Source organism: Chinchilla lanigera, unplaced genomic scaffold, assembly GCF_000276665.1.
Source record: "Chinchilla lanigera isolate Chin_1 unplaced genomic scaffold, ChiLan1.0 scaffold00088, whole genome shotgun sequence".
NCBI classification, from domain to species: Eukaryota; Metazoa; Chordata; class Mammalia; order Rodentia; family Chinchillidae; genus Chinchilla; species Chinchilla lanigera.
Genome location: NW_004955489.1, coordinates 7,559,031 through 7,573,804, shown reverse-complemented (window position 1 = coordinate 7,573,804; position 14,774 = coordinate 7,559,031). Strand labels below are relative to the sequence as shown.

General features: G+C 48.2%; 1 protein-coding gene across 2 annotated transcripts; it reads left to right on the top strand.

The window, feature by feature from the left end:
* The first annotated feature begins 2,065 nt into the window (after positions 1-2,065).
* Positions 2,066-13,121, top strand: Zic3 (Zic family member 3). 2 transcript variants are annotated; one of them, XM_005404576.2, is made up of 3 exons: positions 2,066-3,533; positions 4,637-4,800; positions 12,612-13,121. In XM_005404576.2, the coding sequence occupies exons 1-3, from the start codon at positions 2,477-2,479 to the stop codon at positions 12,759-12,761; spliced, it is 1,371 nt and encodes a 456-aa protein (XP_005404633.1). In that variant the 5' UTR covers positions 2,066-2,476; the 3' UTR covers positions 12,762-13,121. The 2 variants fall into 2 exon arrangements, with proteins under 2 accessions (XP_005404633.1, XP_005404632.1); XM_005404575.2 differs by lacking the exon at positions 12,612-13,121 and adding an exon at positions 5,606-7,818.
* Positions 13,122-14,774: the final 1,653 nt, after the last annotated feature.

Genomic DNA, 14,774 nt, shown 5'->3' with positions numbered 1-14,774 from the left:
TTTGCATGATTTAAGCATATTTATTTTTCTCTGAAACCCCCTCCCCAAGAAATCCTCTGCTGAGCAACAATGAAACCCTTCCTGGAGAGCGTATTTTCGGCAGATACAATAATTTAAGCCAGCAGTGAACTCACCTTCCAACCTGGGGAGAGATCTGGATGTGGAGGGAGATGGGGGCGAATTTGATGGGAGGGGGTGACTACGATAAATTTACCGGCAGGGTTTTCCCCCAGCACACTGGCAAAGAAAGAAGGTGAAGTGTTGGCCAGGCCGGGCAGATTGGGGGGCAGGAAGTGAAAGACTGCAGTTATAAAGCGCTGCTTGAGGCGGTCTCTCCTGGCGCCTCTGAACTTGATCAGATGTTCTCTCTCCTACAGAGAGATGGCGGCCAGGCTGTGAGGCTGCCTCAAGGCGCAGACTTTGGGGCTCTGCCCCTCTCGGGATTTGACAATCACAGCCGTCTTTTTCTTGGCCTTGTCTTTACACTCACTCTCCTGCATTCTTTGCAAATGCCTCCCGAACCCAGCCTCCTTCCCTCACACACACAAAAGTGAATTTATAACCCTGTCCGAAACTGGTCATTTTGTCCACAGAGACCGGGTGGGAAGGCGGGGGTGTGGGGGGTGTCCAACACCCGTCCCTAAAAAGTAAATCCTTAAGGGTTAGGTAGTTTCCCGGGTCACTACGTTCTTCTACCAGGAAGAGTATCAGAGAGCAAGCCCTGGCTGCTCAGACTGAAGAAAATGCCATCTCAGGGCCCCCATTCTCCCTCCCTACCTTTGCATTTGAAAATGTTGAGAATTCAAAGCTGATGAGCACAGTGATAGGGAACCACGCTGATACTGTGTCTAGTGCGGTTACTGTGGTTTGTGCGTTGTGTGCATGTTTTCTTTATACAGGATATGTGTTCTGAGTGTTTATTATTTGTGTGTTTGCTGGTATGTGCGCGTATGTATTTGCGCTATTGTGTCTAGTTTGTGTGTTTGAGTCGTGTTCTGCAGCCCTGCTGTGCTGTGTGCTTACTCTTGTGTGTTGTGCATGTTTCACGTGGTGTGCCCGTGTTTGCTGTGTGGCGTTCGTGTTTCCTACTGTGTGCTTGCGTTTATTGTGTTGTACATGCTTTCTGTGTCATGGGAGGAGTGGGTGGCGGCGAGTACCACCACTGCTCATAAACTAAAGGGTCAAGGTTTGGCTCAGATGAAGTATGGGAGACCAGCGTTAGCTGCGATCTTTTCTCTTCGTTTGGGCCTCGGAAGACTGCCGCCAGCTCGCGGCACAGGCGGTGGGTTGGCCCGGCCTGAGTCCTGGGTCCTGGGTCTCCAGGACCTCAAGAATTATAGTGGCGAGTGGGGTGAAAGCAGCGGCTGCGCCGGGAGTGCGAAAACTGCAGCGCTCACGCCGCGATCTGCGTCCTGCCGCCACCGAGGGACAACCTTCTGAAGGTGGGTCGCGGCGGGGGCCCTCGCAGGGCCGGACGTCCCGTGCTGCGCCGAAGGAGAGGCGCGGCAGTGAGGATCTTAGCGGGGCAAAGAGTTTCTTTAGCTAAGGCGGGTAAAGAGCGCGCGAGGGGTGCTTGGGGCCCGTTTGGAGCCGGGACGAAGCCGGAGCCAGGCCAGCTCCGCCCCGGTGTTTGTGGGCTGAAGCCTGGCCCCAGTCCCGTACAGCTGCGCAAACCCCGCGGAGCCCACTCGCGGACACCCGGCAGCAGCCGCCTCACCTGCCAGGCGCCGGGCAGCTGCCCAATCAGCTGCGGTCGCTCTGCCGCGGCTGCCATGTTCTCCGCTTCGCGCTGCCAATCAGTGTGGCGGCCACCAATAGGCTGTGGGGCCGGGGGTCAGGTGACCGCGGGGCAGCCGGCTCCCCATTGGCGCGCGCCGCCCGGCCTCCCGCTTGGTTTATGTGAGAGGAGTGAGTGATTGACTTATCAGTCCAAGGACATTACTCTGGAGGCGAAGAGGCTGGGACTTGCCAGGCGAACGGCGAGGATCGAGCCTGCCTGCTGCCCGCTGCCCGCCCGCCGGCCGCGATCCGGCTCCGCCACTTGGCGCAGCCCAGCGGGGAGGCCTGTACCCAGGGAGCCTCCTAGCCCGGAGGTTCCGCTCTCTCTGGGAGAGGAGGGGTACCCGGGACAGGACTGACAAACCCCGCCCTCCACTTATTATTTTGCTTATTTTTCTTTGTGCGCTCCTGTTAGTTTGTTAAACCAGATCTAGTCCTAGAATCTTTTCTCCTCCCTTCTCCCTCCTCCTTTCCCCCTTCTTCCCCCACCCCCGCTCCTTTTTCTTCCCCTCCTCCCTCCTATCCCTCTGCAGGAGACTCTCTCAGCGACGGAAAGTTGCAGCTCCTGGTAGCGCCTCAGGGGTCTCCCTGCAGTGTCCTACCGCCGCCATCCTACTACTGCACTTCGGAGATCTCCTCCTTCGCCTTCACCGCTGCCCACTTCAGCCGGATCGCTTGTGTGCAGACCGTCCCATCTATGACGATGCTCCTGGACGGAGGCCCGCAGTTCCCCGGGCTGGGAGTGGGCAGCTTCGGCGCGCCGCGCCACCACGAGATGCCCAACCGCGAGCCGGCGGGCATGGGACTGAATCCCTTCGGGGACTCAACCCACGCTGCCGCCGCCGCCGCCGCCGCCGCTGCCTTCAAACTGAGCCCAGCCGCTGCGCACGATCTGTCTTCGGGTCAGAGCTCGGCTTTCACACCGCAGGGTTCGGGCTACGCCAACGCCCTGAGCCACCATCACCACCACCATCACCATCACCACGCCAGCCAGGTGCCGAGCTACGGCGGCGCTGCCTCGGCCGCCTTCAACTCCACGCGCGACTTTCTGTTCCGCCAGCGGGGCTCCGGGCTGAGCGAGGCAGCCTCTGGGGGCGGGCAGCACGGGCTCTTTGCAGGTTCGGCGAGCAGCCTGCACGCCCCGGCGGGTATTCCTGAACCCCCCGGCTACCTGCTCTTTCCTGGGCTGCATGAGCAGGGCGCTGGGCACCCGTCGCCCACAGGGCACGTGGACAATAACCAGGTCCACTTGGGTCTGCGCGGGGAGTTGTTCGGCCGCGCTGACCCGTACCGCCCGGTGGCCAGCCCGCGCACGGACCCCTACTCAGCCGGCGCGCAGTTCCCGAACTACAGCCCCATGAACATGAACATGGGCGTGAACGTGGCGGCCCACCACGGGCCGGGGGCCTTCTTCCGTTACATGCGGCAGCCCATCAAGCAGGAGCTGTCCTGCAAGTGGATCGACGAGGCTCAGCTGAGCCGGCCCAAGAAGAGCTGCGACCGGACCTTCAGCACCATGCACGAGCTGGTGACGCACGTTACCATGGAGCATGTGGGGGGCCCAGAGCAGAACAACCACGTCTGCTATTGGGAGGAGTGCCCCCGCGAGGGCAAGTCCTTCAAGGCGAAGTACAAACTGGTCAACCACATCCGAGTGCACACGGGCGAAAAGCCTTTCCCGTGCCCCTTCCCGGGCTGTGGGAAGATTTTTGCCCGCTCCGAGAACCTCAAGATCCACAAGAGGACCCACACAGGTAAGGGGGAGAAAGTGGGTTCACCAGGGCACCCCGCCACGGAGCGGACCTGCCACGCGTGGGAGAAGGGTAGAGGCCAAAGAAAGGGGCGGCGCCCCGCAGAGGCCGTTGGGGCCGAAAGCGCTGTCAGTGCCCCCCCACCCCTCGCCCTCCCCGACCCACGGCACTTTTGCCCAGTTCTGACTTCCAGGGTCGGCCGCCTTGCGGTCTCAGGAACTAATTGGGACCTTCTCGCGCCCTGGAACAAACTGGCGCCGCCTTTTCTTGTGTTCTTTTCTGGGTTACTGTGAAGAGACTCCGAACGTGTTGAGAGTGTATTGCTTACAAGCGACTTAGCTCTCGGCACACATTCGAGGAAGGGAACCATAGAAATGCTAATGAAAACTAACTTTCAGTTACTTCCGCTCTTTTTTACACTTGATTGGCACATCTCCTCATTAAATGACTGATACTTTTGTCAAACTATTTTTATTTGGAGTTCCAGGTTCAGTTCACTCCCCTGGGAGGAAAGCAAAAGTAGAAAAGGCAGCACAGTTTCGTGGCTTGTTCAGAACATCTTGTGAAAGTGTCTGTAGTCCCTGCGTTTGTATCGTTTTCTCTTTTCGAACATGAAGTATGACTACCCAGTCTTTTTAAAACCGTATTTACCAGTGACGCTACATTTGAAAGAGGCAAATTAAAAGGTACAAAGAACGGGCTGGGCGGGATTTTCCTGTCCCTGGCCCATTGTCCTGCCTCGGGTAGGTCGCCGTGGTGGCGGCGGAACGTGTCCGCGCGTTGGGAGCCCTGGAGGGGTTGGGGTGGAACCACAAGTTGGGGAAACTTCGGAGGGGCCAGGAGCTTCCTTGTCCTGCGAGAACAAAGGGACGGTCGGGCTCTGGGCCAGCCCTGCCCCAACCCCGCCCCGGACCACCACTTCCCGAACCAGCGCGCTCAACTCACGCTCTCCATTTTCCTCCAGGGAAAAGAGATGCCGCAGCTTCCCCCAGTCGGCGCTCCCTCCCCGGGAAGACCGCCGGGCGCGCTCGGTCTCCCGCCGCTCGGCTCTGGGAAGCTCCTGACCCTGATCGTATTTCTCTCTTTTGCATTTTGGCATTTTGCAGGTGAGAAACCTTTCAAATGTGAATTCGAAGGCTGTGACAGACGCTTCGCCAACAGCAGCGACCGTAAGAAGCACATGCATGTGCACACCTCGGATAAGCCCTACATCTGCAAAGTGTGCGACAAGTCCTACACGCATCCGAGCTCCCTGCGCAAACACATGAAGGTAATTACCTCTTTATTAGCGGTCGGCGGTTTGTAAACACTCTGCCCGACTCCGGGCCGCGGAACAGAAGCGCCCGCTCTGCCAACCCTCAGTCCTGCACGTTAAATCCGATTTGCTTCAGCGGTGACACCTTGAACCCATTTTGGGGATGGGGGTGGGGACAGGAGAGAGCAGAGTTGGGAGGCGGAAAGAGATGAGGGAGCAGCAGTCGGTTTACTGGGAAGCTCTAGCCGAGCTCACCAGGACTGGAGGCTACAGAGGCCGCCTCTTCCCGGCTCAGCCCGAGGTGGGGATCGAGAGTGGCCGCGTGGAACGCGGGAGAGAATCTTTCATTTGTTCTTCGGCTTTCCATAAAACAATAGGGCCGAGGAGCGCGCTCTGGTTCCCACACATTTGTCTGTGACTTGGCATTGCCTGGGACCCCTGTGCCACTTGTTCTGTATACCTGCTTTCCCAAGTTGAAACCTGGGCCCGGGGTTACTGATTTGTAGAGCCCCGCTCAGTAACTGTTTACCCACTTTATCCAGGGAGGAAGCATTTTTGAAGTGGCATGACTAAAACAGAGTGCTTTATCCCTTTTCTCTAATGCCAGTCTTAGGACAGAACCTCGTTTTTGGCAAACATATCTGGGTTTTCTAGACATCGGCAATAGGGATTTTTTTTTTTTTTTTTTTAAGCAGCGTTTCACTTTTAAGTGGGTCACTGGGCGGTCTTGCTCTTACAGTGCTCAAATTCTGCTCTTGTTTTTGCTTGCACATTGCCAGTTGGAATTATATTCATTATAATATATACATGTTAATTTTAGGTTCATGAATCTCAAGGGTCAGATTCCTCCCCTGCTGCCAGTTCAGGCTATGAATCTTCCACTCCACCCGCTATAGCTTCTGCAAACAGTAAAGATACCACTAAAACCCCTTCTGCAGTTCAAACTAGCACCAGCCACAACCCTGGACTTCCTCCCAATTTTAACGAATGGTACGTCTGAGGACAACCAAAATGCATTTTAAAAAGAAAACTGAGACCCATCAGATGGAAATGGAGATTTTAACGCAAGAGGCCATATATAGGGCTACATCTTGTCAATTGCAATTATCCAGGAAGGTTTGGGGCAAGATCCAAAAGTAGCCATGCCCTTTTCTCAGGAGTAGAAAATACGTTTTGGCATTTGAAGGATTTTTTACAAAATCTTTTCATGGCTTTTTTCTCCCTTTCCTCTTGCTCTCTGCCCACCCCATTCTGAAACTCCTTCAGTTCATTTTAACAATTGTCCTGTTTCTTGAGGAAGTTATAGAAGGCTTGGTGGTGGTGATGCTAAAATGATGGAAATTCTTCGCCTTAGTGGTGATTGTTTAAACTCTCACAGTCTTAAACCATGCCAAAGTCCTGTTATGTCTTGAACTTTTCTTCAAAGCATTACACTTGTGAATGTATCTTTGTCTAATGGGGTCGAAACTGTTGTTCAGTATTTTTTCAGGCTGAGGATATGATGTTACTCTACACAGATTGTGACGTTTAGTATACAGTTGCCTTTTGTAATAACTTTTTTTTTGTAAATACATATCCGTTGATGCCATATTTATCGTTTGTAATTTAATTATTGCTGCAAGTGCCGGGAACTGAACAATATTTATGGATAAATGTTTTCTAACAGATCTGTACAGCTTTTGATTATAACTGCTTTAGCATTAAAATTTATTGTTTTGAAAGAAGAACACAATTTACAATTTTTGAACCGCTGACTCTTTTCTCTTGTTTTGTAACAGCCTCCTACAAAGAGGAGATGTGAGCAAATTTGAATCTTGTTTGTTGGTATTTATAACTCACTCAGATCCCTTTTTTAATTGTTAAATTATTTTTCTATTGCAGTATAGATTCCTTACAGTGTCAGTTTCCATCTGGGAAGACCTTCCTTTCTTTATCTCTAGCTCAGATGGTTAACTGCGAGTTTAAATGTGTTTGTCCTGGATTTTCGGCATGCAAATCAAATATTACTGATCAATTCAGTTAGTGGCCATGACATCTCAATCTTGTACTTCAAAAGACTGAGAAGCTGGATTTAATCATCCCTGCCCTACATATATAAACATAAGGTAACCTAATTAGTTTTATGTCCCTTAGTTCTTTATTACCTTACATAAAAATGAAAATTGTGGCAGGATGCATGTCTGTTCTATCTAGAGATCACCCATATACCTATATGTTTGTATCTATGACTTATCTAATCTGCCTACCAAATCTATCTAGCTCTCAATTTTCAAAACATAGCATATGTCTGGAACGGAGGTGATAAGCAAGGCCAGTTGAGCACTGCTTACTTATAGTTAACGTGTTTCTGAAAAGAACCATATTCCATTTAAATTTTGGAAGGCGAAGTATTTGTTTGCTGTACATAGTTCAATTCATAATTATCACAATTATTCATAACATTTACATAGTGGTGTAATAACTACTGCAGTTCTGAAATGATAATATGGAAAAAAACATTTGCAAAATGTTATTTTTAAAGTTCATTATTTGTAGGCAAAGATGTTAAGACATTGTTTCCATTAAAATCAATAACAATGAAAAATGGTTGTTTGCTTTGTGATAAAATGTTAACAATCCATTTAATCTTCAGTGAAACAACTCATTTGGACAGTTCTTTTTATCATGGTTCTGTGGAAAAAAACTATTATTTTGGGGGGTTGGAATGGGTAGAGTATTGAGACCTTTCTTATTAGGGTGCTGTTTGTTATTGAGAGCCAATCTGCATGAATAACAGAAAGGTGGAGATAAGGAATTGTAAAGTATTTAGAAATGTAATGAATAGGCTTAAGTACCTCTTTCTCTTTAAGGGGCAGTGCTTGGGGGTTTTTTGGTGGCAGTCAATTTGGTATTATATATAATCATTTTCAATTCTAGAATTTTGTTGTTCTTTTCTAAGAAATAAAGTACTGGCACATCTCATTTATGTTATAACATTTTTGTATTTGGTGCCCAATATTTTTTTCATGTTCAAATAAATCAACCTAAAATTGCAATGCTTAGAGAATTTCTCATGATTAAAAGAAACTTTGACTCCCTGGATACAGTTGAAGCAATCTATTTTGTTATCTATTGACCTTTGTTACAGACAATTAATTATGGACAGTTTCTAATTGCAAATTGCTTTGGAGGTAATTTTTTGCAAGTGGAGAATGGGATCTTTTGCTCTTTACTCCACCAATGTCCAAGCCTAAATGCCATGAAGAGATTGGGATGGTTACACAAATGATGAGCAGGTATCTGGCCAGTCTCCTACTCCCCATTCAGGCACTCCAGTCTTGACCTTGACATTGAGGGGGCTGGACCACATTACTGTGAGGCTTTTTTCTTCACTTCAAATCAGAGACCATTTACATGTTCAGCAAGTTTTCAGAAAGTGTATATTCCTAAGACTGGTTCGAAATGTATGCCACTGTGAAATCTAGAAAGTGTGCTTTTCTTCTAATTTATGCAGTGAACTTCCACAGTTTAAGAGTTTCTCCAGGAGGTCCCTCCCCATCCCCCAACCTCACCTTAAATGGAGATGGGTTGGGTGCCAAATTCACTCAGCAACGAGCCCACCCCCCATTACACGCGTGAAATACCTCCTTAGGAGACAAATAAGAGTTTCATCTTTTCTTAGATGCCTGAAATCACCATAAACTTTTACAGGAAAGCATTGTGTCTTAAGCGAGGAAGATGACAATTAAGTACCGATGATAATCAATATTAGGAGAATATAAAAACTTAGCCCCTCTATATGATTACCTCTAATTTGGGGACAGCAGATTTCTCAAAATTATGTTATATGCCCATGTCATTTTTGAAAGAGAAAACTATCGATTTTAGATAAAAGAAAAAGCAGATTTTTTTCCTCCCTAAATCCGGCTTTGGCAGTACACATTTACATTCTTGAATTTGCAGTAAATAATGTTAAGAGTTATTGAACACCCCTCAGTGCTAAAGCCCATGCTAGGCTCTTAATAATCTGCTCCTTATTTTAAGCACCTGGTACGACTTTTGTTAAAGCCCATTATCTTTTTCAAAAACGAGTGATTTAACATAGGATTCCCACTGTTGGGTGGGAAAAAGGAAGGTGACTATTTCCAAAGCTTTTTCCATGCAAGATAGAAGTGTGGCCTCCATCTAGTTGGCAGGTTATAGCTCAGCATCCAGGCCGTGGCAGTTGGTCCTAGCTCCAGGAAGGCTCTAGCTCCAGGAAAGTCAGAGGTGGGTGAGTGGCAGCCTAGCTCACAAAGCCACCCAGGGAAAGTTGGTGTGCCCTGGTCCCGCCCCCCTCTGAGTCCCGCCTGATTTCTCTGTCTCTTTAGTCTCTGACTCTCCGTTATCCTGCTGAGAAGATCCCTCAAAAACAAAGCGGAAAATGCCCTTCACCCAAGTTTCTGAAAGAATCCGGGTGCCCATCCCCCGAAAAACGTTCTTAGGTCTTGGCATCTTGGCTGACCCTCTCTCACAGGCCTCTGGCCTTAGAGGCCCTGGCGTTTGGAAGTCCGGGCTCCTGTCGGACTGTCCTCACCCCCGGGCTCTGTCCACACACCAAGTTTTTGCAACTCCGGGTTGATGCTCTAGCAGGGAGCAGGGGACCTCATTTCCTAGGGCCAATTCTCCCGCGGTCTCAGCCCGCTGACCCTTTGACCTCCACCTACAGGGCCCTAGGCGGTCATAAGCCGGCGGTCGCGGTCGCTTAGGCTCCGAGGACGCTTAGCGCCCCATCGCCTCCCGGCCTCATTAGGCCGTCGGGGCTGTAAAGCAGGAATCAGCCGCTGCCTAATCCGGACCTGGGGTCAATATGAACCCAAACAATGGTGAGCTCCGAAGGCCAGCGTAGCGCCGGCCACAAACTTTGTGTTCAGTTCATTTTCAGAAACCAGAGGAGGTGGGGAGCTGGATGGCGAGCGCCGTGCTCGTTGGCCCGAAGGCCGCTGGCCGGTCCCGGGGTTCAAGCGCGAGGAGTGGATGGCCTCGCTGCAGCCGTGGTGTCCCCGCAGCTCCTGGCACAGAGGGGGCGGCGAGGCCTGGGTGGCAACCCGCGCAAGAGCCCGAGGGCTGGCCCAACGGGGGCCGCCCCCGCGCCGGGAACACACTTTGAAGTGGGTTTTTAGCGCGCACGTGTGAGAGCCGGGCCAGGACCTGAGCGAGGACCCGCTGGGAGGAAAGAGGAGGCTCCAGTCGGGGCCCCAACTCCTCCCCCGCTCCCCGTGGCTCTGGCCTTTTCAAGCCGCGGCCGGGGACAGTCGGGCGCCCCCCGCCACTGCCGCGCCCGCGGCGCGCAGGCGCACAGCCCGCAGCCGTCGAATCGGATTTGGCCGCGCGGGGGTAGGGGGGGAGTTGAAAGCTGCTTTGCCGAGCCGCGAGGAGGAAGGGAAGCAGGGAGGGAGGGAGGGAATGAGGGAGGAGAGGGATGTGGCAAGGGGGCCGGTTTGGGGGCGGCTCTCCAGTGATGAACATGGCGGCAGGATGCGAACCCCCGTGCAGGCAGCTCGACGCGGACTAGGGGTTGCCACACTGCCCTGTGCCTTCCACTCCCCAGATTATCCCGCAGCTCCAGGCACCTCGCGGTAGGATGTAGGTCGTGGCGGTCGAACGCAGAATTGTTAGAAAAATAAAAAGCCAAAGCGGAAGAAGTTCTTCCTGGGCCTTTTCGTGGAAGTTGATGTGGCCTTTTGGGGTTTGGAGTTCCCACGGGACTGGGACCTAAAAGCCGTCACAGGCCGTCTCACCCTCCTGCCCCAATTTAAACGGTTCCCCCGAGCCCTCATGGATGAGGGATGCCCTTTGCGCTTATGGTGCTCCAGTCTGGAAACCACAGTCCCCCGTACCCCTTAAAAACGCGCAGGAGTGGACACTGGTCCCTTCTCAGTCAGTGGAGGGGACCGTGAGGAGGGGGGTCCTCAGGCACCATTTCCAAATGTAGTCGCCCTGCTTGTCAGCTTGCACCATTGGCAGCTTGCACCCTCCGTATTGCCCAGGCCCCGTTTTCTGCATATCTCATTTAAATCGGTGCTGTCTTGGCTTTTGTGTGTGCCATAACAGCTGGTGATCTTAGATTAAGAAAGGGAAAAGGCCACAATCACTAAAACTTTGATTCACCTTTTCCTTAACTGCCTCAATGCTCTTATGAAAGAGCCCTGGGTAGCTCTGGGATCTCCACCTCAGGTTTTGTCTAAAGGAAAAAAAAAAAAAATCTTGCGGGTTCGCCATCAGCTGTGTCCGTCGTGAGAGGGGAAAATGTGAGATTTTTGAAAGTGTGGTTATTGACTCCCAGCTCCTCTAGGCAAATAAGCAGCATGAACTCTTTCACGTTGCGTCTTAATGGAGAGCAACTGCCAAACAGGAAGGCAATCCCCCTTGGGATTGTCCAGTGTCAAGCATTCGGCTTCTGAAGGTGTGGGGCAGTTTCCGAGGGCCACCTTAGGAAGGGCCCCAGGTGGGTGGGCAGGTCATTAGCAAGACTGGCCCTGATCTGGGAGAAATCTGCAAAACAGTGCCTTTTTCTGCAGAGAACAATTGATGGGGTTGTCTCTCCTCCTTTTCAGTGCACAAAGAAGACGGCTTTGGAGCAAGAATTTGGACTATGCATTTAAGTTGTCGTGCTTTGCATTGGAAACCCCTGAGCAATTAAAATAAGCATGCCCTATAGTATTTTCTGGCCTTTTCTTATGTATGATTTCTGCAAGTCAAAGGGACTGGAGCCTCTTCAGCAGTTTGGAAACTTGTTTTGAAATTGCCACCAAACTGATTTTTTTTCTTTCCTATGGGCCAAGTTTCCTCCCCGGGTTCGGCCACGCCTCCCACTCCCTCAGTAGACTTAGTATATTGACATCTTTGAGAGATCAAAGGACGTAAATGGTGCTTGCTGTATATTTTTCCATGCTGTCGTTTGAACCCTGAGGTTTGAGCTTTTTCCTGGGTAAATCTCTTGATACCAAAAGTGTGCAAAATAAAATGTTCATTAAATGGGAAAAGCTTTACCACTGGTTAGACAAGAGTTTGTCCCTTTAAGCTCTACAGAGCCCTGATTGTCTCTTAAATTGACTTTAAATTCAAGCTAAAATGCACTGGTGAACTGTTTCCCCTGGATACCTGCGGTGTTCTTTGGGTCATTTGATAAGGTAAAACTGGTTGATTTTCATAGGAGCTATGTGAATGGAATTTCTGCAAAACTGGGCAAGTGATAAACTGGTGGAGCTCTTATATTTGACGACTCAAAAGGGCATTTCTTTTCTCGCTGAGATTTGGTTTCTGTCCTAACTATTGAAATGTACAATTCGAAAAACACTAAGTTTTCTGGGAAGCTTTTAAAAAGGGAAATGTTCAGATCATTTAGACTAATGGTAACTTTTAACATAGCAGCATAAATTCTTTGAAAATTAGAGAAATTCCTGTTTCAAAAAATCGAGGATAACTGAAGAAGACAACATCATTCTTTAAAAGGCATCTAACGGAGCAAGCAATTTTGTGTTTTTCATCTGATAACTGTTCAAACTGTTCGCTAATCTGATGAGTGGAGAGAAATATAAGCTTTATAGCAACTATAAAAATAGCTTTCACCACATGGCAACTATATAATGTTTGCCTTTAATAGGGTGTATGTATTGTCTAATTGCCTTAGGAAAATACAACCTGTGTAAAGATCATTTGGACATAAGGTATTAAAATTATAGATTCCATCTTGTTTTATTATAACCTAGCATTTAAATATCCATGTAATATTTTATGACATTTTTCTGTGAGAAAATGTGGCCTGTTTTGACCTATCTGCAGTTCACTTTTTGTTTTTTTGCCAGTGTTGTCCTGCTTGGTATCCGGGACAGTCTCTAATTCCTGAAGAAGAACTTGATACTGACGTTGGTATGCAGCAGCCAGCCCTCCATAACACTACCTATCCTAAATGCAGGGTTAATGCTGAACCTACTGTGCAAGAAATGATTTACTGATGAGGTTTCAAAGAAAACCACATCAATTTGGATGTCTGTTACCTTGAAATGATCATTTTAAGAGTAGTTGCTTCTCTCCTAGGTATAAAAAGACTATTTTCTTCTTTTGGTGTATTTCATTCTGTGTTGAGCAATCATTTGTGAAATGAAAAAGCAAAAAAGCTCCCCCTCCAATTTAGGATTTATAAATGGGAAGATGGAGGTGAAGACTGGCCTAATTCATAACCCAGTATGCATTATCTCATGCTTTGTTGCAACTCCTTCTCAAATATCTGCATTCCACATGTAAAGCTAAAGTGTTTAAAACTGGAAACATGAACACTTGTTTTGTTAAATCCATGTTTATGTTCAGAAAGGAATATCCAGGATCCCTATAATTGTTTGAGTTAAATAAAAATCATTTAAATTATTTTTGTGACTATTGTTTTATTATATTGACAACCATAACCCCTAAATAACCTCGATTAATCTGTCGAATGGAGACAATTATACTCTGTTCATATTTCGCATGTATAAAAATGGTGACATTTCGAGTCTGATGGCATGGTATACACCTTTAATTCTAGCATGGTAGTCTGAAGCAAAAGGATCCTGACTTTGTTTTTTTTTTATTTTATTTTTTTTTATTTTAAGGATAAAAGGAGGGCCACTTTGAAGATATCAATATGTAATACAACCACCATTGTTAATTCCCTACCACTTTGTTTGTAACTCTGTATTGTCTGTATTGTGCTTGTGATATGTTGTAAAATGTTGTATGTCTGTTAATGGATCCTGACTTTGAAGCCACTCTGGACTATATAGCCTGCCCTACATAGTTAGACCCTGTCTCAAAAACAAAAACCAACAACGTAACACAGGGTTTTCACTTAGCAAGCAGGTGGGAGTGGTGGAAAAGTGCTGAACAAATCCAAATCAAATGTTTCTCATCGCTTTGTCCGCCAGCCTAGGGGCCCAAGGCCAGGTGCTGGGGAGAACAGGAAAGAGAATACAGAGGCAAAGATTGATCAGGGTAGCGAGAAGGAAGGAATGGAGTCAGAAGTTTGGGAGGAAAGAAAGGGAAAGACCAAGCTGTGGACAATCTCAAAAGGTGAAAAGAAGATCTCTCTGACATTCACAGGGGACATTACAACATTATATGCGTATTGTTCAGAAGCCCTGAAATGGTATTTGGAGCAGACAACTTGGCAACCATTGATTAGAACACTTACAGAATCAGAGAATATAGGTGTTATTAAAATACTAGTTGTCTTTAATTAACTGTACTGTGAGAGAAGATGAAGACACTTCAGTGAAATTCTTCAAACTCCAGATACATGATTTCTTGTTTTAAATTTAACATCTGTAATCTAATGTAATCTGTGGATGGCCATCATTCTATTTATTTGGCATGATTATGCCATGATGAAGTATTGTACAATTGCAGCCTGATAGAATATATAGCTATTGGATCTTTAGATCTAGTTTTATTAAAATTTCTGGTAAGTAGACTGATGATTTCATAATTTTTAAGTAGTGGGGGAAATGCTTATCTTGGGAAAATCACTCATCTCTCTGATTCCTGTTGTTCATTTACATCAAGAATAGAAGAACCCGTCAAGGAATTCTGATTCTTTGATTCTCAGCAAGCTGACTTGCCCTTCCTTTTATCCTCCATGAGAGTGTTGGTAAAATTTTTTTTGTTTTTGTTTTTTTTACTTTTAAGAACAAAACCAAGCTAGGTGTGGTTGTACACTCCTGTAATCCCAGCACCTGGGAGGTTGAAACAGGAGGTAGTGAGTTTGAGGCCAACCTGGGCTACATAGTAATTTAGAGACCAGCCAGAGTTACATAGTGAGACACAGCCTCAAAAGAAAAACAAAAATCAAAACCAAAACAAGGAGCTGGGCGTGGTGGCACACACCTGTAATCCCAGCACTCGGGAGGCTAAGGCCGGAGGATTGTTGAGAGTTCCAGGCCAGCCTGGGCTACAAAGTGAGCTTAAGGTCAGCCTGAACTGCATAGTGAGAACTT

What these genes read in the sequence shown, in the direction of transcription:
- Zic3 (XM_005404575.2), top strand. Translation starts at nt 2,477, where the DNA reads ATGACGATGCTCCTGGACGGAGGCCCGCAGTTCCCCGGGCTGGGAGTG. An exon ending in CCACAAGAGGACCCACACAG is followed by an intron (nt 3,534 to 4,636) that starts GTAAGGGGGAGA and finishes GGCATTTTGCAG; the next exon opens with GTGAGAAACCTTTCAAATGT. An exon ending in CCCTGCGCAAACACATGAAG is followed by an intron (nt 4,801 to 5,605) that starts GTAATTACCTCT and finishes TGTTAATTTTAG; the next exon opens with GTTCATGAATCTCAAGGGTC.